This window comes from Cryptomeria japonica, chromosome 6 (assembly GCF_030272615.1).
Source record: "Cryptomeria japonica chromosome 6, Sugi_1.0, whole genome shotgun sequence".
In the NCBI taxonomy this organism is placed as follows: Eukaryota; Viridiplantae; Streptophyta; class Pinopsida; order Cupressales; family Cupressaceae; genus Cryptomeria; species Cryptomeria japonica.
Window position 1 is genome coordinate 106,874,711 of NC_081410.1, and position 27,628 is coordinate 106,902,338.

The 27,628-nt window shown below is 37.8% G+C and overlaps 1 protein-coding gene across 3 annotated transcripts in view; it reads right to left on the bottom strand.

The window, feature by feature from the left end:
- Nucleotides 1-6,897: 6,897 nt before the first annotated feature.
- LOC131030544 (probable acyl-[acyl-carrier-protein]--UDP-N-acetylglucosamine O-acyltransferase, mitochondrial) overlaps nucleotides 6,898-27,628 on the bottom strand; it is a 185,449-nt gene continuing 164,718 nt past the window's right edge. For all 3 annotated transcript variants that reach the window (XM_057961408.2, XM_057961406.2, XM_057961407.2), the window contains 6 exons: nucleotides 22,160-22,252; nucleotides 21,911-22,027; nucleotides 21,733-21,816; nucleotides 21,214-21,318; nucleotides 7,456-7,539; nucleotides 6,898-7,337 (listed from right to left, as the gene is read on the bottom strand). In XM_057961408.2, coding sequence (XP_057817391.2) covers nucleotides 7,224-7,337; nucleotides 7,456-7,539; nucleotides 21,214-21,318; nucleotides 21,733-21,816; nucleotides 21,911-22,027; nucleotides 22,160-22,252 — 597 coding nt within the window. In that variant the 3' untranslated portion in view covers nucleotides 6,898-7,223. The remainder of the gene's footprint in view (nucleotides 7,338-7,455; nucleotides 7,540-21,213; nucleotides 21,319-21,732; nucleotides 21,817-21,910; nucleotides 22,028-22,159; nucleotides 22,253-27,628) is intronic.

Sequence of the window (27,628 nt, forward strand, 5' to 3'; positions counted from 1 at the left end):
TCTCGTTGACCGACTTTTGCCACGTCAGGCCATGTGGTCCATTTTGCCACGTAGGAGGGTCCAATCAACCAACCGTACATACAGATAGCAGACAACTCATCATTTTCATACTGCCACATGGACGTACACGTCATCAGATCCGTACGCCACATCTTCATATCGTACTACCACGTCAGCGTTTTCAGTACGGTGAACCAAGGGGAGCGACAGTCATACGACCGTCAAATTTAGCTCAATGAAATGATGATGCCATCACTGCATCAACACATTTTCAAAAAATTTGACCCCCCTCTCATTTGGTTTTTTTATTTCGCAGTCAGACTTCAAGAAGTTGTATCTTGCTCATTTTTGCTCCTTTTTTGGTGCAATTTTTTTTATTTGGGCTAATTTTTCGTGCTCTTCGCAGTGGTGAAGGAATTTTCTGATTTTGATGGACAGTTTTTTCACAATTTGCAGTTTTTGATGATTGTACCTGTCTAATCCTCAATTTTGCAACTTCAAAGGCTTCGTTTGGGGTCATACAACCTCATTTTCAAGTGCCGTTTTTTTTTAAGTGCATAATTTTTTGTCTACTTTCATAATCTACCATTAGTTTGCAGTGATTTTGAGTAGAAATTGTACTTTCAGTATTTGGTCATTTTTGGCCTATTTGGTACTTGTATTTTTGTTTGGATCTCAGTTAGATCTCTTGCAGTATTTGTTGGAGTCTCTTATAGCCTATTTGAGCCAGTTGTAAAGTTGAAATCAAAAATTCACCTTGCCTTGTTTTGCAAGTGGTCCATTGTACACGCACTAAGTATAAAGTGTCAAATCATCATTTTGGGGGGGTTTCTTGATTGAGTAATTTTATTTTTTTATTTATTTATTTTTTTTTGCGGGGGGGGGTGTCTTGTGTGATTGTGTCTCTCTCTATCTTGTGTTTTTTCATTTTGGTGTTGTGGCCTCTCCTAAATTTCAACTTTTAACTCCTCATAATTATGCATCATGGAAGATAAAGGCGTGGACTAAACTAATGGAAAAATGACTCATTCATTATGTAAAGGGAACAATAACAACACCACCTAATCCTAAAGCCAATATTAATGCTCAAATTGAATGGCTCACCAAAAATTCTATGACACTTGGAACTCTTAGAAAGTATGTATCAGATGGCCTCATTTTTCACATTGAAAAGTGTACAACAATCAAAGAGGCTTGGGATATTTATGACATTGTATGGTCAAGTTGATGAGATTAATATCTACAAGCTTGATAGTGAACTCACAACAATGGATCATGTCACGAAAGAAAATGAGCTAAGAGCAAAGTTAAAGGATTGTGGCATTGACAAAAAGGATGCTCAGTTGGTTTATAACTTGTTGGACAAGCTTCCATCAGAGTATGCAACCTTTGTATCTAGCTTTCACACCCATAGGTTAGCTCAAGGTTCCTCTTACACTTCTCCCTCATTTGATGCATTCACGGAGATGTTGATACTTGAGCAATCTAAGTTGACCAAGATGGGGATTCTTGAATCTTCAAAGTCACAAGCTTTGGTGGCTAATAAAGGAAATCAAAGCATTGAAGGAAAAGGCAAGAACCAAAAGCAACCTAAGTCTAAACAAGGAGCACAATCCTCCTTTCCACAACAAGGTGATTCTACATCCTCACCTTAAAGGAAATCTAAGGACAATCTTTTTTGTGCATATTGCAAGAAGTCGGGACATGATGAACAACATTGTTACAAGAAGGATATTGATGAGTTGAAGCATCTTCTTGGGAAGAACAAAATCAGTTTGCCTTCTAGAATGTCTACATCGGCTTCTTCTTCCAAGGAAAAGGATAAAGGAAAGGATCACTCTTTTGGGACAGATAAATGAAAGGGACAAACTCTTTGTGTTGCTAGAAGTCATGATTCAAGGAGATGGCTTCTAGATTCAAGGGCTTCTCATCATATGGCATCTTCGTAGTCTAGGTTTTCTTCATTTGAGCCTTGCCACATGCCATAGATTTTGATGGGCAATCATAAGTACACGGATGTGATTGGGAAAGGATCTATTGTCATTGGGGATAACTCCTTCAATGATGTGTTGTGTGTACCCTATTTGACAAACAATCTTCTTTCCATCTATCAAATCACACATGGAGCAACGAAGAAAGCTGTGGAGTTCACACCTGATTCAGTTATCATTAGAAACTTGGAGACTAGAGCTATCATTGTGACTGGGGTGGTTGATCATGCATCTCAGTTGTACTCTTTTTCACATTTTCGTCCTGTTGATGAGGTTGATTCTTCACATGATGATTTGGATTTTGAGAACTTTAGGTACTTGAACTTGGGGATTCTCACATGTGACCCCGTTCTTGAGCCTTGCATTTCATCTCCTCCTATTCATATCACATCACCTATTGCACCTGATCATGCAACTAGTGTGACAATTTTGCCTTCTTGTGATTCAGTGCAGTAGGATATTCCTTGTTTTCCAAGTTCAGTTGATTGGGATGACTACTTGAGAGACATTGCAGGTTTGTTTGTGGAGTCCTACATTGCAGAATTGAGAGACATCATTGATGACATTCATCTTCTCTTTGATGAAGATGATCCTTCTTTGATTGTTGAGAGGGAACACTCTGACCCTCTTCTGCATTCTCTACATGATCATTCTTTCAAGGTTGACAAGATTGTGGATACTTTTATACATAAGTTGGAGGAGGTCTCTTTATGCTTAGAGGAGACATGTGATTCTTTGGATATTGTTCTACATTCTTCTTCACTAGATCTTCGAGTGCCTTTTTCAATAGTGTGGAGCAGTTCACCACCTTTGTAGGGGGTAACTTTCAACATCAACATGGGGACACTTGAGTAGTTTTCAAAGATTTCATTCATCATGAGTTTTTTCCTACATCTTCCCTTCATGATTGGGGAGACTTCATGGATACACCTTTGGTTTTGTTTCTTCCCAAGGGGAGAAATGTTGTTCGATGTTTGTGGAGCAGTTTCTTCATTCATCTTCGAGCTTCTACCATTGGTGCAAATTCTACATTGAGGGGGGGCTACCTAGTCTCTCTTCTTCTCTCATATGGGGGGCGAGGAGGGGGGCGGTGGGGACTTTTTCCAAACATGGGGTTTTGTCCTTCTCATACTTCTTTGATAGTTCTTTGTATATAGTTTTCTTCTCTCTTTTGGGGGAGGGTTTTCCCATTAGGTTTTTCTCTCTTTCCCCGCTTTATGAGAGATTGCATTGGTTTGTGTGCATTTGCATTTGTACATGGGTACCTAACATGGCCTAGTAGTCGGGACCCATCTTGCATTACTTAGTTGTATTGTAGACTTAAGTGCATTCCCCTAAGTTGCACTTAAGGTGGGGTGTTGGTGTAATTATTTATTCATCTTGGATATAATTACACTTTACTTAAGTTTACTTCGGTACATGCATATCATAGGAGTTTGCATATGAGACACTTAAGGAGATGTGTTACATTGGGAGTGTGTATGTAGGAGAATTCCCACCTTTTATGGTGTCATCTTGTTATTACTCTATCATATCCACTTATTGTGGAGTGATAATTCCACCTTTGGTGGGTGATCCACCTCATGTGGAATATTTTACTATTTTTCCTACCTACCCTTGCATCCCATTGAGCCATATGTCATCATTGCGTTCTCTCTTGTCTCTTAGCCTTGCCTTTATAAGCAGGCTCATCTACATTATATGTAACTTGATGATCCAGTTGATCAGTATTTTTCATCTTGATAGAATATAGTTTATTCCTATCAATATTTTGTCTATATTTTGTACTTTTCATTGAGCTCTTGATCTTAGCAAAATCTCACAATTTCATGCATCCTTTTTTCAAGCCACCAACTTCATGTAGCCTTTAAACAAAAGAGCCTTGCACCCTTCATGCTCATTTGTCTCTGTGGGCCAAATTTTGTCTCTACCTTCCACAAAAGGGTTTACCCTAGGTTCCTACCTCCAAGGTGTAACTTCTATAATTCTAAAGAAACTAAGCTTAGGGAGACCTAGGTAGGTCTTGGTTGATATTAATTTTGACACAAAAAAACTCAAAGTTGAGTCTTCACCTCTACTTGTCCATATTGGCCTTGTTGCTTTGCTTCCTACTAATGAATATGTTGTCAATTATTTTTTGTTAACTTGTCGCCTTGTCTTACTATGAGGTACAAAATTGGCAATAATAGTTTTACCCTTGTACAACCATGCTCTTTTTCCTTCATCTCTTGTTGCTCGTATCTGTCACTTCCTTCGTTCTCTCCTCTTGTTGATTTTCTATTTAAATCTTCATCTAAGAAGAAGTGAGAGCCCCTCAAGAGTTGCTTCCTACTTAAAAGGTGTTGCTTGTTATGCACACTTGACATTATGACTTTTATAGCCCCAACCCTCTCATAACTTTGCCACCTTCCATACTTGGCAGATTTGTCATTGCCAATTTAAATTGACTTTCAGGAATTCATTTGCAAGATCGTGTGTGTTTTCATTTTCCATTAATCACACCTTTAATAATCATGTTTGCTTCTCTATCTTGACTTTCTTTGAGCTCTCTAATTTGCATTATATCAACATGAATGTTTCCTTCTACCTCCATACTAGCGGAATTGCTACCAACTTGGGCTCATGATTTGAATTCTTTTGGTATGCTTCCTTCGTAATTTTATTTTCCCTTCACTCCTTGAGGGTTCGTTTAGTGAAGTGTTTTCCCCTCATCCTGAGATGCTTAAGAATTTCACATCTTTAATTGTCACTAGAGATTCTTTCAAAGGTTTTCAAGGCAACCTTCATGCCTTGCCACTCAAGCTTCCCTACCAAAAGAGCTTCTTGCAATATTTCCTACTTGTTCCTTTAAAACTTTATTAACTTCCACTAAGGATTGATTTTCTATTGTGATTTCATGGATTTTATGGTCTCTTTCCTGCTCTTTGCCTTCCATGACTTCCAACCTCTTCTTGGCATTTAACATCTCTTGCACATAAAGATTTGAGGACTAAGTAAGAGATGTGGAAGTGAGACTGTAAATGATAGAATCTTCAATGCCTCTTCTACCTTTAGATCTTCTGCTACCATACACTTGCAATGGAAACTTGTTTGGAAGTGTTTTGCATTTATGACTGAGAGTCATATTCTTTCCCTTTTAGACTACTTTCTTCTTGCTTGTGCCAATTCTTGAAGTGACTAGGCCCACACCACCTAGTGCAAACCCCACTAAACAAAGAAATATTTTTCCTTTCCCTCTAGCTACAAACCCCCACTTGGGACCCACTACTGTGCTCAAAATTCTCCACAAAATTTGACCTCGGATGCTAAAACAAATAACTTGTATGGACCCCACAACACAAAACGAGACACCAAGATTCACACCTGGAAATGTCTAGATCCGTGCCTCAAACACATTACAAGCTAACAAAAAAAAGCTACATCATAAAGCCTCCCAATAGTTGTACAAGTCCCCAAAATTCATAAAAAATAAAGTGAAGCATACAAACATAAAATTGTAGTGGAACTAATAATAACACCACTAGAAGCTTCCACGGGAAGGCATCCCTACCCCTAGAGCCCACATCCTTGTCCCCCATGGCGTTTCAAGGATGGTGGGACATTTGGGACGTCCACCTGTAGTCCCCCCCAACTTGTCAAATCATCGAAAACGCGGGAAACATCTCAAACATAGGGGGGCACGTCTGAGGGGACAACCAGGCATCCCCCCATGAATGCAAGATGTTTTGTCAATTTTATTTTCTTAAAGCATTTTACTAAAGGTTGACTAGTTCTAAAGTGGTGTCGATCTCTCAATAAAAAATGCCGTGCTACCACTGGACGATCCAATTTAGGCAGAGAATGATAGTGATACAGATGGTTCTGAATCTTTGAATATTGATAGCCCGAATGAAGCTTAGTCTCATAAATTGTTGTATTTTGATGTTTGAGACTTTGAGCTACTTAAACGGTTAACTTTAATTTTAAAATTTGAAGTTCAACAATAAAATGCCTTAATACTTAACAGTTAATACTGTTGTTATGGATCTCATGATTACTTAAACAGTTAACTTAAATTTTAAAATCTGAAGTTCAACAATAAAATGCTTTAATACTTAATAGTTAATAGTTAATACTGTTGTTATGGATCTCATGATTAATTTTATTGTTGTTTTAAAGTTTATACAGCTTTTATTCTATTGTTATACTACTTTATTGAAGTTTATTATGCTGTTATACTACTTCTATCATGATTTATTTACATATTGATGTTGTTGTTATCAGTTATTGACATATCTCTATCTTTATTTTATAATTTTGATATATACTGTATACTGTATATGTATATATTATCGTCCCCCTGCCCCCATCCCCAAAAGGCCGTGGAACCTAGATTCTCATCCTCTTCCTAACTCTAATGGTGATGTGTGGGCATTTTTGTCAAAAGCAAAATTCAGAGTGCAAAGAAAAATTTTAAAATTTTAAAATAAATTAATAAAAAAGAGATGAATAAAATAAACTAAGCTCCTGCCCACACCCATTTGAACCAAACCACAAACTAAGACCAGGAATTAACCAGACCCATATCAGGGTTTTTTTCTGAGCGAAACAGTAACACAAAAAAAATCCCAAAAATTTGGAAAACTTTCAAAATACAAAAACAAAAAAGAAAATTCATGATTTTTTACAAAAACCAATCAATGGATCAGTCATACCCTAGAAGATCAAAATTCATGAATTCGCTTTGAAAATTTTGGCATAGAGGCCGAGCACTGATAAATCACAAGAAATTGCAATTTTTTTGCCAATATTGATAACTATTCGTATGCCATGCTAAGTTTCAAAACTGCATAAGCATAGCCAGAATTTTTCTTTTAAGAGGTTAGAAACTTTTGTTCTGTTCTAAAAGGTGATTATGTCAAAACAAATGATACCAAAGTCCAAGACTAGATGTACTGGTAAAATTAAAAAGTCTCGCATATAAGGACTTTTACAAAGAATCAAATACTTCTTGAAAACCTGATGTGTATTCAAGGAATACATGCTTTCCAAATGTTTTGATTTGCTGATAAGAATCAATATTTATATCATGATTAATTGAGACAAACTGAGAGCATTTAATAGCAAACAATGAAAAACTGGATTCCAAGGCAGCTATCAAAAACTTAATAATCCAAGCACTCGATGTAGGTATATAAGTGGGTAACAAATACTAACTCTCTTGCAACCACATATCTTTCTTAAAAAATTATGTCAAGTCCAATGCTTGAACTTGCAAATACCCCTGCGGTTTTCTTTGAAGCAATCTTGGACAGATTTAACCATTAAAATCACTGAAGGTACCTTCCCAAGCTCTTCATCATTTTCCTGCAAGATCAGAATTAAAAGTACTAGTGAGAAAGTAAGTATCCCTTAATAATGCATTCTTTAACAAAGGCGTAACTCCCTGCTAGAAAATCATATATTCCCAAATCTCATAACCTACCAATTCAGCAAGGCGTTCTTCAAGACCTGAATTTTCATTAGTGCACATGAATAGCTTCTGATAAGCTCGTCTAATGCTTCTAACCTATTAAGCCAATAATATTGTTAGTTTCTATGTAAATATCAGGTTGAGATTACAATTTACATCAAATTAAAATGACAAACAATAGTGCTGCAAGTAGATTCATATGAACTAGGATAACTTCCATATTTCATTCAAACTAATATCATCTACTGTTCATAGTGTGTATCTTAACATACAATTGCATGCATGGTAAAGTATGGATCATGGGGATTAATATTATTATAGATCAATAAAAATTATATCTGATGCAACATGGATACATTATGATATTTTTAAAAAGTTAGACCTGTGCTTATATAAAAAATAGAACACTAAAAAGAAAGCTAGGCTTCAAAAGTGTTATCAAATTACTTGGAAAAGAAAAAATATTGAGGTAATCTGATTTGAAAGGGCATCCATAACAATTCCTTTATCAGGATATTGATTCTTTTTTTATGGAATTGTGGACAGAAGACATTAATCTGTACCAGGAGTTATACATAGAGAAGCCTTAATTGAAAGACAAGCAGCTTCTGTTGCATCGTATACATAGCCCTAAAGTGGGTGACTTATGGCAGTCAACCACTACCCAGTATTTTTGGACTACCAAGGAAAAACAAAATCATAGCTCATAAGTATCATTGATCACTTCCTGTACATCTAGATTTAATCAATGTGGTACTTAGCACCAGATTAAACAAGAAGCATGTAAAATCTGCGAGCTATAAAAGAACACGGAAAAGAATACAGAAATACTTTTTAGGCCTGACTATGTAAATGTCAAATCATAATAACTAGAAAAATTGCGCTCCATGATAATCCTTAAGCTTGGTACCATATATTCAACAAGGACCACCGCTTCTTGACCTTAAATTAATTGGAATTGTGTGTGTCTAGTCGTTACCTTGTACGTTGTTTGGTATGCCCAAAGTATGACCAACAACTTTTCTCCAATCTACTTCAATGCTACAGGACTTGTGATTGATTGAGATAACAACCTTGTTTGTAGACTTTGCTTATCCGTTGGCTCTCAAGTACTATGGACTTGAGAGGTTCAGTCATCATCAAGTGAATAACATGGTTCACAAAGTGCCCTCTCCGATCATTAATGATTTTTTAGGGATGCTATACCTAGTGAGTATTTGCTCATAAATGAATCTCCTTGTACTGACTACCGTATTGTTCGGAATTGCTTGAGCCTCTACCCATATGGTTGAGTACTCTGTAGCCACGACAATGTATGTATACTTCTGTAACTAGCTAACCTTAAGTGGATTAATGAATTCGAGTCCCCACCTCTTGAAGAGTTCTTGTGGTTCTAATGAGAACAATGACAGTGGTTGTTGTACCCTTAGACAAGTGTTGTATCCCACCACCCATTCTCGAGCATTTGTGTGCAGTGTTGGCCACCAGAGGCCAGCAAAAAGAAATTTTCGGATTGTGACATCCAGTCCCATGTACTTCTTTAAGTATGCCTGGTATTTCTTCCTGCATGACACCACCTCAAGACATGGTCAGATCCCATTTTCTACAATAGCCCATTAATGAGTTGAAAGGTTTTGTTCTTGAGTGCTAACTTCCTTCTTTAGTATCAGAAAGGGGATAGGGTAGTCCTCACTTCTCAGAATTTCGAATGTGATGAGTCTTGGTAAACTATCCAATGATCCATGGAGTCTGAAGTGAGTATTTGTCAAATGAAGCAACTCTTGCCAAAAAATGTTAAATATATATGCAGATTTGGATACTCAAGTATCATTGTGCCAATATTATGTTGTAATGGCTATAGAGATTTGTAATGTCCCCTTCTCAGGCGTAATGTTTCAGTTGACCGATCGCCTATTTCGGAGACCCGTAGGCTACTCAATGGGTGAAATTAGGGTTTCCAATTTTGGAGTTTGTTGTTGCTCGTGAATTAGAGTTTGGATCGCGGATTCTTTCTAGGTTTTCAAAGGGCTTCGCAGTGGTATGTCCAGCTTTGCATTCCGAGCACTTTTGGAATTTACTATTTTTAGTAAATTCTATTTCTGGCAGTGGTCCTGATTATTTCGACACAGTTGGTTCTCTTCTTCAGTTGGTTCAGTTGGCTTCGTCACTTTTGGCCTTGGGATGTTTTTGGAGAGATAAGTTCATTCCATTTAAATAATGTTATGTTTTAATGTTATATTTTAAAGTTGACCCCTTGGCCTAGCTTCATCACTTCAAGTTGTTTTAAAAGGTGGTCTTCAAGGGTGGACACATCATGGAAGGGATTTAATATTTCCTAAGGTCTAAAATCTTGCTTATGAAAAGGGGTGCCAACTTTATGAAGTGAAGTGAATTAAAATAAAGGTTAATTAAGCTTTTAAAAGTGGCGCCATCTCTTGGAGGAAAATTCAAATGTGAAATTAGGGTGCACTTTCTAGAAGCCTCTAGAGATCCCTTGTTTAGCTTATAAATGGAGGCCTCTTCCCTTCATTTGGCATCTTATGTCTATTGTAATGTTACTCTGCTAGAATGGTATTGGGGTTGCTTTGAGGAATGAATGCCTCCGAGCCTTGGCATTGCTTCTTGCTTGAAAGATAGCAACTAGTGGTGATTTAGTGTAGTTGTGAGAGTTTGTAGTGGGGATTGCATTGTAGCTTGAGTTGTGCTTGAAGTTTAGTTATTTGCATTTCATTTCATTTTCGGGAGTCGCGGTTAGCAGGGCAGATTTGTACTTTCACTCATATATTTCAAAATAAAAACATATTCATTCTGGGTATTGCATATTTCCTCTTGTTTTGGCTGGGCGCTCCTTTGTGCAAATTTGCAGATTCTAATATGAAGTGTTTTATTTTATAGAGAAGAATCGCCATTCTTGCCTGGCGTCACTGCTGGGAATTGCCCTGGGGTTCATGATAAATAATTTGTTGGGTTAATGTCTAATTTCTTGGTATTGGTTGGATCGCCTCCTTCATAGGAAGCCATTGCTTTTGGTTTTGGGTCATTCGGACTAGTATTGAGAGAGTAATGAGCATTTTAGTGATTCCATGTGTTCCTGATTAAGCATTTCACGTGCAGGTCTGTCATAAATCAGAATATTAAGATTGATCCTTGAGTAGAATTTCTTGGACTTATCATTTTTGTTAAACCCGGGAGAGCCTTCTATATTGTTACAGCATTGTATAATCTTAATCCTATGATCTTGGCAAGCATTTACTATCATATTGTAAGCTGAACAGTAGTACTGGCAGCATTTCTTCTCATTTTCATTTCACGCTTGTTATTTACATTTAATTCCATTTCTAAGTTCTTAGCATCTCCGCCATATGGTAGCTCCATTCCCACCCTGGGTTTGAAAGCACATGCTTGGTGTCGAGTTTTCCTTTCAGCAGTTGTAATTGTAAAGATCCTCTAACCATATGTTAGTTCATCTTGGGCACATTCTTGGTTAGAGTTGCTTTCAGCATGCACCAAGATCCTCTAACCATATGTTAGTCCATCTTGGGCACATTCTTGGTTAGAGTTACTTTTAGAATGCTTTAAGACCCTCTGATCATATGCTCACACCTTGCCCAACCCGGGATCCTGGTGTACATTCTTGGTTAGAGTTGTTTTCTGCATCGTTTTGGTTTAAGTGCTAACCCTAACAGATGTGTGTTGCATTACTCCTTGTAATTGAAAAATTGAAAAAAATTGGTCTGGGATATTTCAAGTTTGGATCTTATGCTTGCATAGTGAAACAACTTTTGCTAAGAAGCACTATGGGGTCTACTATCTCCATCAACCATATTCTTATGCAATCCATGTAACTTGGTCACCTCTTTGAAAGATAACTTGGACAATTGAGACAACAAATAAGTGTGCATGATTCACAACAACATAAATAAATGCAAACCTTTGGAAGCCCTGTGATCAAATGCACGATTATACTTTCTAACCTTTGACTTGGATTAAGCAAGGAGAAGAACCAACTAACTGTATGCTTTTTTTTGATGTGGGGACAAACGGTACCTTCTTAAACTCTCACAAGGCCAAAGGCTGCCTTATGAACTTACCAACATGTTTTTTCTGCATCACTTTGTTATCACAATGAACATGATAATAACTGCCTTTTAGTTCCAATATATCTACCACTCTACTATAGGATGAAACCCTCATAAATTTGTACAGATCAGCTTTTATGCAAGCTTAAATGAAGTTGCAACAGTCATAATTCCTCTGAAACTTCTTCCTACGTAGCAGTATGGCAGCTGGAATAATTGTTTTCAGCAACTTCATTGGTTGAAAACCTACACAAACAGTAAGATACAAGAAAAAAATCCTAAAATCTGCAAACCAGTGGCTGTATATGATTGATAACAGCAGGCCAAAATCAGCAACCATGAAAATCAACAATATAAACATGGTGGAGAAGCTGCCATATTGAAATTCCCTTGCAAAAATCAGCAAAGTAGAGGCTGGAAACAACCATACAATGAATGAAAGTACTCCAATAGTAGCTACAAAATGAAAATCATTGTCCTATGACTAAAAACACAGGTATGGCTGCAAAATGACATTGTGTAGCAATTAGGAATGATGATGAGAACAACCCTTAAGCTAGAAGTTATGATAACAACAATTCTTGACATGTTTCCTTTGCAACATAATTACAATATGCTATGACTATTCTTGCCCAGTGGGCAACCAAAGAAATGCAGAAATGAAGGAACTATTGGCATGACAAACACCTCCACCAAATGATAATGGAGCCATTAAATTAGAAAATTTGGACAGCACCTTGTTAAAAGACAGCATTAATGGCTAGAAGTTAAAACTATGCAAGGAAAGAAGAGACGCTACGATTCCAGTCAACATGGTTGATTGGGTAACCTACACAAATGAACCTATTAACTAGCCCAGAGTTATATGGAAAGAATGACCTATCCTCAAGGAGACTGAAGTAGTAGCCATAGCAAGGACAGAGCCAAACTTAACTACCTATTTGTTCAACCCACTGGCCACGGGGATAAGAATTTACAAGGGCTCTTGGATAATGCATGCTCCCAATTCTAGAAGGACAAGTTACGTAAGCCATGAACTTGATACAGACACAACAAATTGAGAAATGACAAGGAGGAGCTAGAGTGGCCCAAATATGTTGATGAAGATGGAGAAGGCCTGAAACTACAACCTATATTAGTGGAAGAATGCCATATGGTAGCGGAAAGATCAAGCTACAATCAGGCTGTGGTTGAATATGCAAAGGAACACCAAATCGCACCACCACCCTGCACAAAAGGATTATGGTGAGTTGTGCACAATCCATCAAGCAGCTTGATAGTACAAGGAGAGGAAGTTAAATGGTACCAAAAACATGGAGGAGGATATATTGATAGTCACCAAAACATGGAAAAAGGTATGACAAAAACTCCTATGGTCGATAAAACCTTTGACTTAGAATATATTGGTACATGTTGCAAAAATTGAGTGCAATAAAAGACCATATGGTTAATGTGTGTGGAGGCTTAATAAGAAAATAAAAGCAAAAAATATGAAAGGATGGAAGAGGAAACTAGAAAATGATGAATTAATTAAAAAAAAGCCAAAAAATATTAAAACAATTAAGTCAAAAAATACTAAAATATTGACTTTTAAAAGTATATAGTACAGCCAAAATGTCGTTCTATTGTACAGCCCCATAATAAGGGAGTAAATTATAAAGGGGAAATGTTCACCAAAAAATTATTAAAGAACACAATATTAAGTAGGGCCTCCAATTGTAGTAACCACCCCTGATATTTTTTTTTGAAGTGTTTGTTTGCAAGATGTTTTGAAATGAAGAGTTTGCTGATGTTTACTTTCAATTTGCATTCAAGACAAGATAACAAGCAAATAACATAATATCTTGCATTTAAATATAGAAGATGAAGTGCTGTTCATTATATGTCTTTATTCAAATTTCATAAAGACCGATTTATACATTACAGATCAGATTTATAAACTATATTCCAGACCTGATATAAACTTCAAAACACAAATTAGAATGATCAGATCTGATCCACGTCCAACCATCAAGCTCCAATGACAAGGGCGAGTAGTATGAAGGTGCTCGAAGTCTCCAAAATCATATAAATCTGCTCCAGCATTGAAAGAAACTTTACCAGCAATATGAGGCACCAAGAAGGAAAAAACACAGCCAACTAAGTGCAGGTTTCAGACCTGATACAAATCCCAAGAACCAAGGAAAATTGTACAGCCTTCTTGGAGTAGAACGATTTGCCTAGGAAATTCAATCCTTCAACAAATAATACAAGTAACCACTCAAAATGCAGCACCCAGCAACAAGGAAGACTCGGAAATCATAACCAAAATGATTGCTATTAAGCTCCAAAAGATATGAGCAAATCTTTGGTTCCCAGCTACTCAGAAAATGCATCTAAACTTACCAAAACTCAATCCAAACTCGAAAAAACCACATCAAACCCATATCAAAATACTGAAATCTTCTTTATTCTCAAAACCAAAACCAAAACCACCAACAAGCCAAAAAAATTCCTAAAATATCTTCAACTCAAAGCACCAACCAGCTAGGATGGATATTTCATCACTGAAATGAACGACCCGGATAAGGGATTTCGTCCTAAATCCTGCCAAAGATGAACTCCAAAAATCAATTTGGCAGCATACAGTAAGTTGTCAAATCAAGCATACCAAATGAGAACTCAAAATGTGAATATAAAAAGTGAAAGAGAAATTAGGGCAACCACTCTTCAATTTGAATTCTTTCCCTCCAAAACTACTTTCAAAGCTCATGAAAATAACCCCAAAAGGATCGAACCTTTTTGGGGGCTCTGAAAAATAACATTTTAAATTCACCTCGTCCCTTTATATCATAGCGTCACATTTGGGGAAGCTAAAACAATTAACTTTATAAAACATACCATATCCCCCTTCCTTGGTGTCACCTTAGGATGTCTAATTGGCTCCCTTTTAAAAACAACTTAAATTGCCACTTCACTAGGCATAGCACAAGGGGTACACTTTTATTAAGCAACTTTATAAAAGAATAAGTGATAAAAATCAAATATCTCTCTAAAGACAATAAAACTCACCAAGGTGACGACTGAAAACAACTGCATTGAACTGAAAAGGAATAGAGGCCATGACCAAATGCTAAAAGTAGCACTTACTAAAAATGGCAACATGTTAAAAATAGAAAGTGTTGAAAAACTCTGAAAATCACTGCTAGAGCTGACCTCAAAACACTGATTCTCCTAACCATATCCACTTAGCCTATGGGAACTTGGAAATAGGCTAATGGAAAAGTCATACTGATGACCAACGCATTTGATCCCATAATATATGTCCTACAACAATCATTTTATATTCACCAGTTTACAGGGAGCAGTGCAAGAAAAATATTGGCATTTAGTATCACATCGCATGGTTGCTCTCATTATTTGGACGACGACCCACTCCCTATGGCCTCACACTTACAATGTACGACAACTCCTGACCTTGATCGTACGACAACTCAAGCATATTGTATGGCTCACCTTGTTCATTTGGCAATTGTGTCTCATATAGGCTCATATCATACAAGGATCTTCAGCATGCAACAATTCAACTTCTTGCTTTAGCATACATCAACAACTCTTCCTACACGACATTTCCCTACTGTAGGTGAGCTCTATGCTCCACCGTATGGCAACTCATTCAATTCCCATCCCTTTTCCTTCAACACAACCATTCCATCAATTGCAACATATGGCAATCATTGGGTGTTCCTCTCACCACAATATCATTCATCTTCATACAGCCACGACAGTGTTCACACCCTCCATCCTCATACATCATACGACATTCACTCAAAACAAAGAAATTCTAATCCTTACGGCAATGTGGACAAGTTTGCACAGGAGAACCCAATATTGCACACATATAGAGGAAAAGAGGTATACAAAGAAAAGGGTTGAGTGTAAGGTCAAAAGTCATACACCACGCCAATGTACGACAACCACCATTGTTACTCACCATCTCCCTTCAACACTTTTAGTCTAGGCAGTGTTTTTTCATTGTAATGCTTCCATATACGGTACCCCAATAGCTCAGCACCACTATCAGACACTCCTTCACCCAACAACATTCACCAATTGCATGATATTCTCGCATTGTACAGCTCCTCACACAGCCAAGTAGTTATCAAAACTGCTTTTTGAGGAGGTACAACATATTTAAATTCGATCATGCATTTTTTGAGAACATATTTAGACAAGCTATGGACATTAGCAGCAAGGGAAAACAACAAATGGACCGCCACAAGGAAAAGCAATAACACAGTAGCCTCCATGACCTAGGAAAGTCTCACAGGGACTGAATCTTGAATATGGTGGCAAAACAATCCAAACAATCATTACTGAAATTAGCACTTCAACACGCATGGGTGGACAAAGTCACCCAACTGCCATTCTTCTACTCTCCAAGGTCTAAACTGCAATTAAAAGCCATGGTGACAAATTACAATCAGCATTCGCATAAATCAATAATCGGCTACATGGGTTGCCCAATAACTATTTCCTTCCAACCAGCAAACTTCACAAGAGTATTCAACATACCATCTATAAGGGTGATGGTGTGTAAAACAGCAGGAAAAATTACACTGCAACACAAAGAGGCATCCCTTCGTTGACTCTGCCACCTAGACTTAACCCAACAGGAGGACAGCATATGAAGTACCGAGAATAGAGGTTGCATAAGCACTTCTTGGCCAAATGGAAGTGTGTTATGGACTTAATAGAATGTCAATTGGCACTTGAAGTTGCTATTTGGATGATTAATTTCATAATCCACCTTAGCACAAGAAAGGTGTACAATTGGGCAAGACTTTTGTCAGATGGAATAAGAGAATTCCGATCCCTGAAGCATGGGGCCTTCTAAATGACCCCACATGCCATAGCCTTGTTCCTGGATGCTCTCTACACTCGAGTTCGTGCAGATAAGTTGCGTAAGTTCTAGCCAACTCACCAATATGATCCTTCGTGGTCGATTGCATTCTGATGGACCACTTGAGATATTCAAGCCACAACAGAGGAAGAGGTAAAACCAACAAGAAAGAATAGGAAGCACAAGGATGTGTCAAAAGAGGGTAAAGATAGCATTGAAGATAATTATGAGCCATTGAGTTGTCCTCGTCCATATCTGCCACCATATCGAGGGAAACTCCCACAACAGATGATGTGTCTCCAACTATCGATTCTCAATCTTTTGTTCCATTGGATATTGATATAGTGGAGGCCATTCCTGTGTGTGACACTACCACTTCTATAACTTCAGCCACATTGCTTGTGGAAGTCATCCTACTTGTGGAAACCACTTTGCCTACAAAAGCCACTATGATTATGGAGAAGATTAATAGTTGGCTGCAGCTACTTTGACTGCACAGTGATGTTCAGGCATTCCCTCCACCTAGGTCTCCTGGGGACATAGCCAAAGGGACCAAGCAACACGAGACGGAGGAGTCAATGATGATTCAATTGCCTGTTGACAGTACTCAACCTTGTTCTACACAAGCAACTCCCCCCAGTCTAGGACTCTGGAACACATCCAAGAGGAAGGTGATTCTTCCCATGCACAACAACCACCTTTGGCTACATAGTGTTGTGCTCATTGCACACACTCCCCTGAGGAAACCCCCGTCTTTTGTCTACCCGAATGAGAGAGGGAGGGACATAGGAAAGTTCGGATCTTTCTTGAGTCTTTTGGTTTCTGTGTAATCTCATGATAACCCCAAGTCTAGGCACCAAAGTATGCCGAGAGGTGTTCTGTGTAAAGGGACAAAGCAAGGTTCGGACTTTTACCTCCAGATGTAAATCGTGCATTTTCCCTTGAATGGTCGAGCTTCCAAACAGAAAACCCCAAAGTTAAAATCGCGAAAAAGAGCCTCTTAGGTCGAAACGAAGTTCAAAAGCTTGCAAAATTGGCTAATAAGGCCGAAATGTAAAGAGAAGTTCGAAATCGCACAAAATGATCTAAAAGGCTGAAAAAGGGAAAGAGACAAGCTACATTCGCAATTCACCCATTTTAGCTGAAAATAACAAAGGTTAAAAAGCTCGCAAAGTCCTAAGAGCTGAAACAAACAATAAGTTTAAATCGCGCCATAGAAGCCGAAAAGTGAGGAGGTCCAAGTTCACAATTTCGGCTCATGAGCCGAAAAGTTAAAAATCTATATCATGCCAAACCATCTTAAAATGGCGAAAAAATCAAAGAGCGACAAGTTCACAAAATCCCCTTATAAGCCAAAAGGGGAGAGAAAGGTCTAAGTCGCACAAAACACTTCATTAAGCCGAAAAACTAAAGGTTCCAAATTCATGCAATATAGCTGAAAATCTCCAAATCGCACAATTTCGACCCTTAAGAACCAAAAAAATCACTTAAAAGAAAATCGTGCAAACCTCCCAAGTAGCTCGAATTTCAAGTGAAGGGCGTTTTAAGGCATTTCAAAATCGCGCAAATGGCTATTGAGGCCCGAAGTTTTGATGACTTGGGGCTAAAGAGAATACAAAGCCAAAATGCACACATTTCATGACAAAGTGTCGAATTTTGCTAAATCAACTTTGGCGTTTAAAAGCCTAAATTCGGCCTCTCCTCACGTTTTGCGAGACAAGTGAAAATCACACAAACCTTCCATTGTAGTCAATTTCACGTCTAAAGGTTAGGCATTTAAAACTAAGGAGCCAGAAAATCGCATTCCTCCAATAGATGGCTGAAATTCATGTCAAAAAAAACGTGCTTAATGATAAAATTTGCACATTCCTCTAAAAAAAACCAAGTTTGGGCAAATGACATAGGCATTTAAAATTCTTGCATTTTGGCTTAATAAGCCGAATTTTTGAAAGGTGTTTGTATTTTCACCTTAAGGGTTGAGTTCGCTTCAACAAGGGACATTTAAAAGTTAAATTTAATATTTGTTAAATTAATTTATTTAATTTTTCAAAATGATTAATTCAAATCAAAATCGATTGCTTGCAGAATCAACGACATCGAGAGAGGCTAAAGCGTCCACTTGAAACAAAAATTGGGGACATGATTGCGATTGCCAGGAAGCGAAAATGGAGGAGCGCAGGATCAAAGCAACAGCCCCAAGCACTGCCAATGAAGAACGCATCTCAGAGCGTAAAGCGAGGCACGGAGAAGCGCGTCATCACCTAAACGACAAGTGGAAGTCCACCAACAAGATTGAAGACTAGGAACACAGAATGCTACAAAATATGCATTCTCAAAAAGATACATAGCTGAAATTAATTCCAAAAAATCAGTTGCAAAACTGAATTGTTTAATGTAAAGGACTGTTTGTGGGCCCCACCTAATGTATTTAAAATGAGGGGACACGGGTTAGTTATTTTCAACTACCTGATTGACCTAAATTTATGTCAAACAGTTGTAGGTAGTTGAGAATATGGTTTGGAGGATAACTGAGGATTAAATGGGCATTGGTAAAAGCTGCCAAGTTCTAGAAGGCAGGTGAGGACTGTTGGATGCAGTCAATCTTGGCCTCTGGTTCAAATTGTAAAATCCATGTAAGGCAGGATGCCTCTCTTTGTAAAGGGTTAGAACAAATTAGATTCTAGTTAGATTGTTAGAAGGTTAGAATTTAGTAGTTAGGAATAGAGTAGAACTACTGCAGAAATTGTTGTAATGACAGCTAAAGCAAATATATGAACATTGAAATATGGTGTTTGTTGTCTTTGTTTTCTTCTGCTTGCATGGTTTCCTTCAGCAGGTTTAGATAGATCCTCACTGGTGTGCAGGTATTTGATGGATTCGGGCTCATACCATTGGGGATATGCTAATTGTGTATCTTTGTGTATGGTTGGTTTGAGCCTTTAAAATCGTGCTTAGTTCAATTGCAAGTGCTTGTCTGAGATACACCAGAGTTGGGTGCTTAGGCATGCACCTGCAATCTGAAAATCTTCTAAGTCTCCCTTGAAGATTGCACCGTTCTTGTGAGATTATGAGTTATTCTGACCAAGAAGGGATTGGTTATGTTGAATCCGTCTACTCACACACCAGTCTCGTTAATTTTAGGTCTCCTAAACCCTTCTCTTTTTTTAATTTGCCAGCTTGAGAATCGCAGCATCATCAGATGCAGACCAACTTGTTGTAAACGTAAGCCCCCTTGTGTTACCAACAAAACACATCAAACCGTTGAGTTATCCCATAGTCATGACTTGACATTTGGAACCTTGGAGTTGTCCCCTTTGATCAACTAAAACAGCATTAGGGATTGCTTATGCAAGAGAGGATAGGATATTCAACGAGAACATTCTATTTTGTGTTGGCCGGATAGAGTTGTAGGAATCCGATTTTAGCCACGTCAACACATAGGAGTCACCCATGGTTGTTTCCCCTAACCCACTTGTTCGGGAACAGGAGTCTAGTGTTTTAGAGGGTATCATCATTGAGATTGCAAAACTTGACGAAGAGGACCCCTTGGGCACAATTCACAAGTACATCTAGGAGTTGGAGCCCATGGCAATTGTTATGTTGAAGGTAGCTGGCATCTCCCAATGGTTGAATATATCTCAATCTCCTCTAGTGGGGCAAGAGGCCCCAATGCATTCTAGCATTCATGCAAGGGGAATGTGAACTGCAGTTTAACTGCCCCTTCACATCTAAAGGATGGCTTGGGATGGAGACCACTTTCAAAACATGTTTTATGGGCTGAAGTCAAGTAGTCTCCAATGCTCAGCTCATACACCAATGAGATGAAGTTGCACAAATGGCACAAAAAATGTATATTGAGACAAATGAGCCTGCACAGAAATTCCATGAGCAACTTGCCCAACAATCACAACTTACAAAAGCCCGAACAGATCAAAGTAACAGCTATAAAGGTAAGTTGGCAAAAAAAGGAGGAGATAGAGCAAATGAAACACCAATTAGTTAAAGTTGCACAAATGGTCAAGGCGGCAAGGGAACAAGTATTGTTAGCAGCTCACCATCTAAAGTTGTGCACAGAGGAGCTATACAGGCTATGGCAACTCAGCTCCTCAACATCCACCCCCTCATCGTCGGTACATCCAGCTCCAGAGACATCCTCTCACCCACCTCCTCAGTAGTTTATTGGGTTTTTTGTTGTTTAGATACCAATTTTGTGAGCCTATTGCTTGGAAGATGAATTTCTTTTGCAGGGGGCTGATGTACATCATAGTTAATATAATTAGTTTCTTTGTAATTAAAAAGAAAGTTCTCAAAAACTATTGTCAATTGGTAGTTACCGATGGTTGGAGTCCTCAACCACCATCAACTATTCTATATATTTCTCATTGTACACATAGTCAGCGACTGCATGTATAAACTCTTGTATCTATTGCAAATATTATGAATGAATGGAATGACACATCTTTCTGGAAACACTATTGTGAATTATTACTATCTTCTTATTTTCTTTATTTCTCTAATACTCATTCAAGGAGATTTAGCAAGTAAACATCATTGTTTCTCTCTTTGTTTCATAAGTTGTTTTCGCTCAATGTATCCAAATCACATTTAGTGTGTTGTCCCCCAAATTACCCCTAGGTTCTAGACCCAATCCAATTACTAGTAGTAGAGCAAAACCAAAATACTTCAGCAACTAAATTTGTGCATTCCAACCATTATTGTATCTAGAGATTTTATTCACAAATAATAGTGAACCATAAAACAACATGCAATAAAAAATATAAATAAGTTTTAATGTCAAAAGATACATACCTCCATATCAGAGAATCCATGGCGGCGGAGTCCCTCCAAATTCAAGCCACGAAGTTCTGCACGATCTCCAGCCACCATCATGTACATAGGCACATCTCGAGCAACCTGCAGAACAAAAGATAAATATGCTCTCTTATAACAAAAACATTAGAAAATTTATAGATAATCAAGAATATATTGCCAAGAATAGAAGAGTCAAGTTGAAGGCATTACATTTGATCAAGATTTGAAAGCATTGCATTTGATCAAGATTTGAAGGCATTACTTTTGATTGAGATTAAATATATTGTTAATATTCCCAAGTTCAAGGACAGCTTCTGAAACAAAATCTAGGAGAAATATATACCTGTCTAGTCCTTCTAGGCTCAATAATAAAGACATTCAACACAAACAAGTATTATACAGTTTTTGGCAATGCCATAACACACTTTGTTTGAATTTAATATCCATATTTATGACAGCATTAAAAAGCAATTGCAAGAAAAGTGTTTTTCTGGAAGTTAAGCAACTTTTCTTTACCAAGGTGCCTGCTGCAAGAAATGCATGGGATCCAATATGGCAGAACTGATGCACACCAACAATTCCCCCAGTGTGAACATAATTCTGTTGGACAACCAATGTAAGCAGGTGATTTTGTTTTATCTTTGTATCAATACAAAAAATAACATATGAGGACATACATGATTAGATAGCTTACCTCTACCACAACATGGCCACCAAAAATTGTACTATTTGCAAAAATATTGTGGTTACCAACCTTGCAATCATGAGCAATATGGCAAGAGCCCATAACAAGATTATTGTCACCAATGACCTATGAAAACAAAGCTTTGCAGAATTAGGATTTACAACATACCACACAAAAAAGATTTGCACCTTATACCAGTCAATCTTTACAACCATCTCCAAAATTTAGATTCAAAAGATATATCAGCCGTTTTTATACCGTCCGATCAGATGACTTGGAAGACCGATGAATGCTCGCATATTCTCTAATGTCATTATTGTTTCCAATATAAAGGAAACAATCATCACCATCCTAAACAAAATGAAAAGTAGATTCTTAGGAGTTGCTCTCAAAGTCATTCAACTCTATCTACAAAAATGGCATAAATATTCACACACTGTGTTGTCTCTTATGGCAATAAATACTGGGCCACAAGAAACCGCCTATAGTTGAAAACTCAAAATTAGCAAAATCTTGTGGGAATACTTGGCAATAGCTCGGCTATTTTTCTTAACATTAAAAAAACACATAGATATGTACGAAAAATTCAAAAAGATGCATACTATTGAATTTAGGGAACACATTACTAATTTTCTTCATATATATAGAGATCCAAGTTGGAATTCAAACACATCATAGACCAGAAAACAACTTCAATAGTTATCAATTTAAAGTTTCAATACAAACTGAAATTACAAATTATAGTTTCAAAGTTCATAATCTATAAATTTCTTCTACAACTAAAGCTCAAAACAAGCTGCCACTATGTAGATATCCTCAGACTAGATAGTCCTTATGCAACTTCTTGTTGAGGAACAATATGTAATGGCCACAATCAAGAAACATTATCAAATGGATGAAATCTCAAACAATGTGCAAGCTGAATGATAAACAATTACCAACGCCCAATTGTAGATGCCAAAATGTGACTTAAAATTAATACTGGTCGGAAAAATATGATCATTGCAAACCCTTGTCAAAATTAATGTGCAATTCTCAAACAATGAAAACAATATCCCACAATGCCAATTTATATTTTTAGAGACCCTCAAATGCAAGCTAAACAAGTACACAGCAGATCAGAACTATTATCAGCCAATACAAATGTGTAACCTTTGTATGTAACCTCCCAATTAATAATAATATTAATAAATGATATAGCATCAGTAGAAACCTTCAATGGTTGACAAGGTACAGCAGAAATAAAAGGGTATAATAGCAACAATGACTGTTTACAACAAACAACAATGTCAAAGTATTGTCAGCTCAAATACCAACATTAAATGATGTAATTCCACTTACAAATGAGGAGATCCAATTCCATGCAGATGTATGTCGACCAAATCAATGATTTTCAGCTAGGTTGCTGTGTATTGCCGGTCTGAATAATGTGAAATCAAATGCAGATCTCAACAAGGAACTACTATATGGTTGGTGCTCGGGCTGAACGATGGCTCCCAGACGGTGCAGTGTGGCTATTGGAACAATGTTAAATAGAAACTCAACAAATGCTGAAAATTGTAATATCCCGGATAATTTTTTTTGTTTTTAAGAGCAATAAGAATTACCAACCAACACATAACCCATTAAGGTTAGAAAACATAAACTCAAAGCTTACTGAAAAATGCAACCCTTCCACTTTTTGATCACCAAGTGCCCAATGTGGGAAGGTGAGATCATACGGTGATAAGGGGATTGTTAGATCACAAATCTGCTGGAATGATAAAATAAATACAATACTGGGCGGTGTTGACGTGTATTTTATACACTGCCTAACACAGAATAAAATACCCAAGGGTACCTTATCCTCTCTTGAATAAAGCCTCCGAATGCTGAAGATGCCGCGAAAAGGATCAATCGGGATGACTTCAAGGTTCCTGTATGTAGGGTCTCTACGTGTGGATAAGCTCCAATGGTATGATGTGATTTGCTGGAATCACAAGGGGACTTACATTTGATGATTGAACTTCCAATCTGCTTTGCTGGAACACAGGCTCTTACTAGCTTAGATTTGAAAAATGGAAAAAGGATGAGGGCGAAGAGAGTATCTAATCCTAATACTAAGAATGTAGGAACAATGATTGATCTTTGATGAAACTCTAACTAGGTCTTGTTTTGACATCGTTGGACCATCTCCACAAGGCTAGTGCGATCTTCAAAGGGAAGCTTTATGATGTTCAAATCATCACTGCAGCCATAGACACCATCAAGTTGATGCATATCAATGAAGAAGCGACAAATTGAAATTGAGCTTAAGCTGAACAATTCCAGTTGACTACACAAGGCAAGTCTACAATCAACAAACTGCTAGTAGTATGGATATACAAATTCCACCATCAATCAATCACATTTCCTCCATTCATCTAATCATCTACCATCTAGGATTGAAGACTCAACAAGAAACCATGCAAATTGCAAGAAACGACACACTTCACCATTACTTCAATGAAAATGGAGTTTGTTTACAATCAATGGCAACAATTTCTTGCCTTGTCCTCCTATTCTACTCTAATTGCTATTCTATCAATTTCTAACTACTCTCTATCTACTAACTGCTTTTAACTATTTCTATCCTATATTTGCAAAATGAAATGCCAGGGCTTATATAGTGCCCTCAATACAATTCGATGGCTTAGATCAATTCGAGATCAATGGCCAAGATTCAACAATGAAAACCCTAATTAGGGTTTGTTACAACCATTACATAACATTTAATGCTTGACCAATGATAAAATTGTATTGCTTGGACACATGTCCTCTCTAGAAAAATCGACCAATGGATAGCCGGAGTAGGTACATCGGAGTTTGTGCCACATTCCATGAGTTAGGTACATTGAATCTGGACGTGCTGAGGTGGACCACACTGACTGGAGAAGTGATGACTAGGATGCCACCTCGTCTGACACTTGTAACTTGGTAAATATTCAACTTGATGTTGTTGAGAAGCTAGCTTTAATTAATTCTTCTGGAACTATCTGCTTCTTCAACGAACCCTTGTTCTAACTCCTTGTGTCCTTGATTTGCAGGATGATGATGTACCTCGCCTTGGAACGCTGGATTGGATGAGGTCGTCCTTGTTGACGTTAGTCCAAAGAAGGTCGTCCTTGTCGATGCTAGGCTGGAGGAGGTCGCCCTTGTCCTTGCTTGATCGTCCTTGATCTGGCTTGATTTTCCTTGATGAGAGCCTTCCGACTTGTAGATCCTTCGAGCTTGGGAGTCGCCATCTTGATATCTACACAACATTTCAAAATTAGTAACATGTTTTGCAACATGGAAATATAGACTAGAAAGAGGTTTTAAGTTTTAAATTAGGAAACCTCATGATAAATCTTTGAATTATCATTTCCTAAATTTAACTAAGCCACTTGAGATTGAAAATTCAAAATTCAAAATTGAGACTAGGAGAATCTCGCCATACCTCCACTTGGGAATTAACTCTAAGAAAAGATGCAAAAAATAGGAGAATTTGCTAGGCAAAATGTAGGTCAAGACTCCCTTTAGCAAAATACGCCTCCTTTAGTCTTCACAAGCATCAACTCCACCACCTTTAGTCTTCAACTTTGAGGAAAATTTGCTCCACCTCTAGCCTTCAACTCGCACTCCTTCTTGGACCAGATTTCGCACTCCTTTGCTCCTTCAAAATCGTACTTGGACAAATGATTGAATGATGGATTAACATGCTCAACACACCCCTCCTATATAGGCGCTCATCTTGATAATTGCCCCTAGGCCGACTTGGAAAATAGGCCCAAAAAACAAATAAAATTTAATAAAAGAGGGGGCCGACCTTGCAAAATAATACCCCAAGCGCTCCCTTTTTTTAAAATTTAATTTAATAATAATTAATTAAATGCCTTTGTAATTAAAAACTTCGATTTTTTAAAGGCTTTAAATTAATTATTGAATGTCCATGCGCTATTTTTAAACACCAATTTAATTAAATATTTCACTTTTTTAGCGAATTTGGCATTTTAATGTAATTCGAAAATATTAGCGCCTAAGCATGGGAGGAATAAGGGACACTAACCACATCGCTCTGGTCCCTGGGAGAGGGATGGGAGCGCTCCTTCATTTTGGCCTTGTTTTTCACGTTCAGAGTCTTGTCTTAGACGTCCAAAATAGCATTTTAATTGGGAATCTTGAGCTTAATTCGTCCCTTTTGTGGAAGGAGTGTGCTTTAAAGTACTTTCGCCCTGGTCCCTCGGTGAGGGACAGGAGCGAACTTGCCTTTTTTCCTTGGGTCTTTGTCTCTTTAATCACCAATTTATATCGCAAGGCAAGTAACAATGTTATCCATTCATTCCATGCATACTTTACTCGTCCCTTACAATGCAAATTTGATATTTGAGTGAATATCGCCCTGGTCCCTTGGTGAGGGACAGGAGCGAACCTTTGTTCCTTGTGCTCATCCTTGTTTATATCAACTTGCAACTACTTTCACCACGAAGAATGAGGTCCCTTGATCCCCTTGGACACTCGATACTTGATAAACCTTCAAAATTTAGGCCTTCATGAAAATTTCGCCCTGGTCCCTGACTGAGGGACAGGAGCGAACTAGGGCATTTGGTGTAATTGTTCAACTTTGGCAATCTTTTGATACTTCGTTCTTCATCGAGACACCTTAAAATGTCCTTGCCTCCTTGTATCCTGACTTGAAGTGGCTTGAACTTGGACAGAAGGCAACATAACTAAGATATCGCCCTGGTCCCTGACTGAGGGACAGGAGCGAATTTGCATTTGTAGGCTCCATCACACTTTGCCAACTTCCAAATTTATCTTCAATAGACTCGTTGTGCATCCTTTCATTCATCCATGGCTTGGAATTCATTCAAACTTGGCGAGAAATTGACCTAAGGCAAAAATCGATCTGGTCCCTGACTGAGGGACAGGAGCGCCTAGGTCAGTTTGAGTCCCCTGTTGATGTCTTGTAATCTTCAATTTGTCTTCAACAGGTTCATTTCACCTTCCTTTCTTGCTTCAAACTTTAAACTTGCTTGCTTTTTGCCCAAAATATGCCCTATGAAGAATTTCGCTCTGGTCCCTGGGAGAGGGACAGGAGCTACACTGAATTTCGCCCTGGTCCCTGACTGAGGGACAGGAGCGAATTTGCATTTTTGGTCATGTTTTCCTCATGTTCGTGTTTCCAAATTATATTCAATTGATGAAATGTATCTCCTTTGACCTCTTCAAATCGTCAAGTTGTCCAAATCCTGCAAGGACAAGGCAATGTTTGACTTTAAGCTCCGGTCCTTCACTGAGAGACAGGAGCGATTTTGCTCCTACAGGCCAAAATATCATGATTTCACAAGTTTAATCACTTCACAAGGCAAAAACAAATTATTTCCAATGCCCGGGATCAACTATCAAAATTCTCAAAATTTGGTCAAAAATACTCAATTGGACAAAATTCACAATTTTATCATTCATACTTAGACAAATTTAGGATTCTGCATTCAAAATTCCAATTGAAAATAGACCATTCTGGCGAATTCACTTTATTCAAAATTGCATCCTACAAAAGGAAGCTCAAAAAGCTCTCAAGACTGACTGGATTCTGGCCTGAAAACGTCAAAAGGGGAACCCTAAGGCTTGACCCTAATCCAGACAACTGACAAACTAAACCAAAACCCTAAAAAGCAAAGCGAAAACGAGCAAAACGAGCAAAACATGGGTCCCCATTTGCAATGG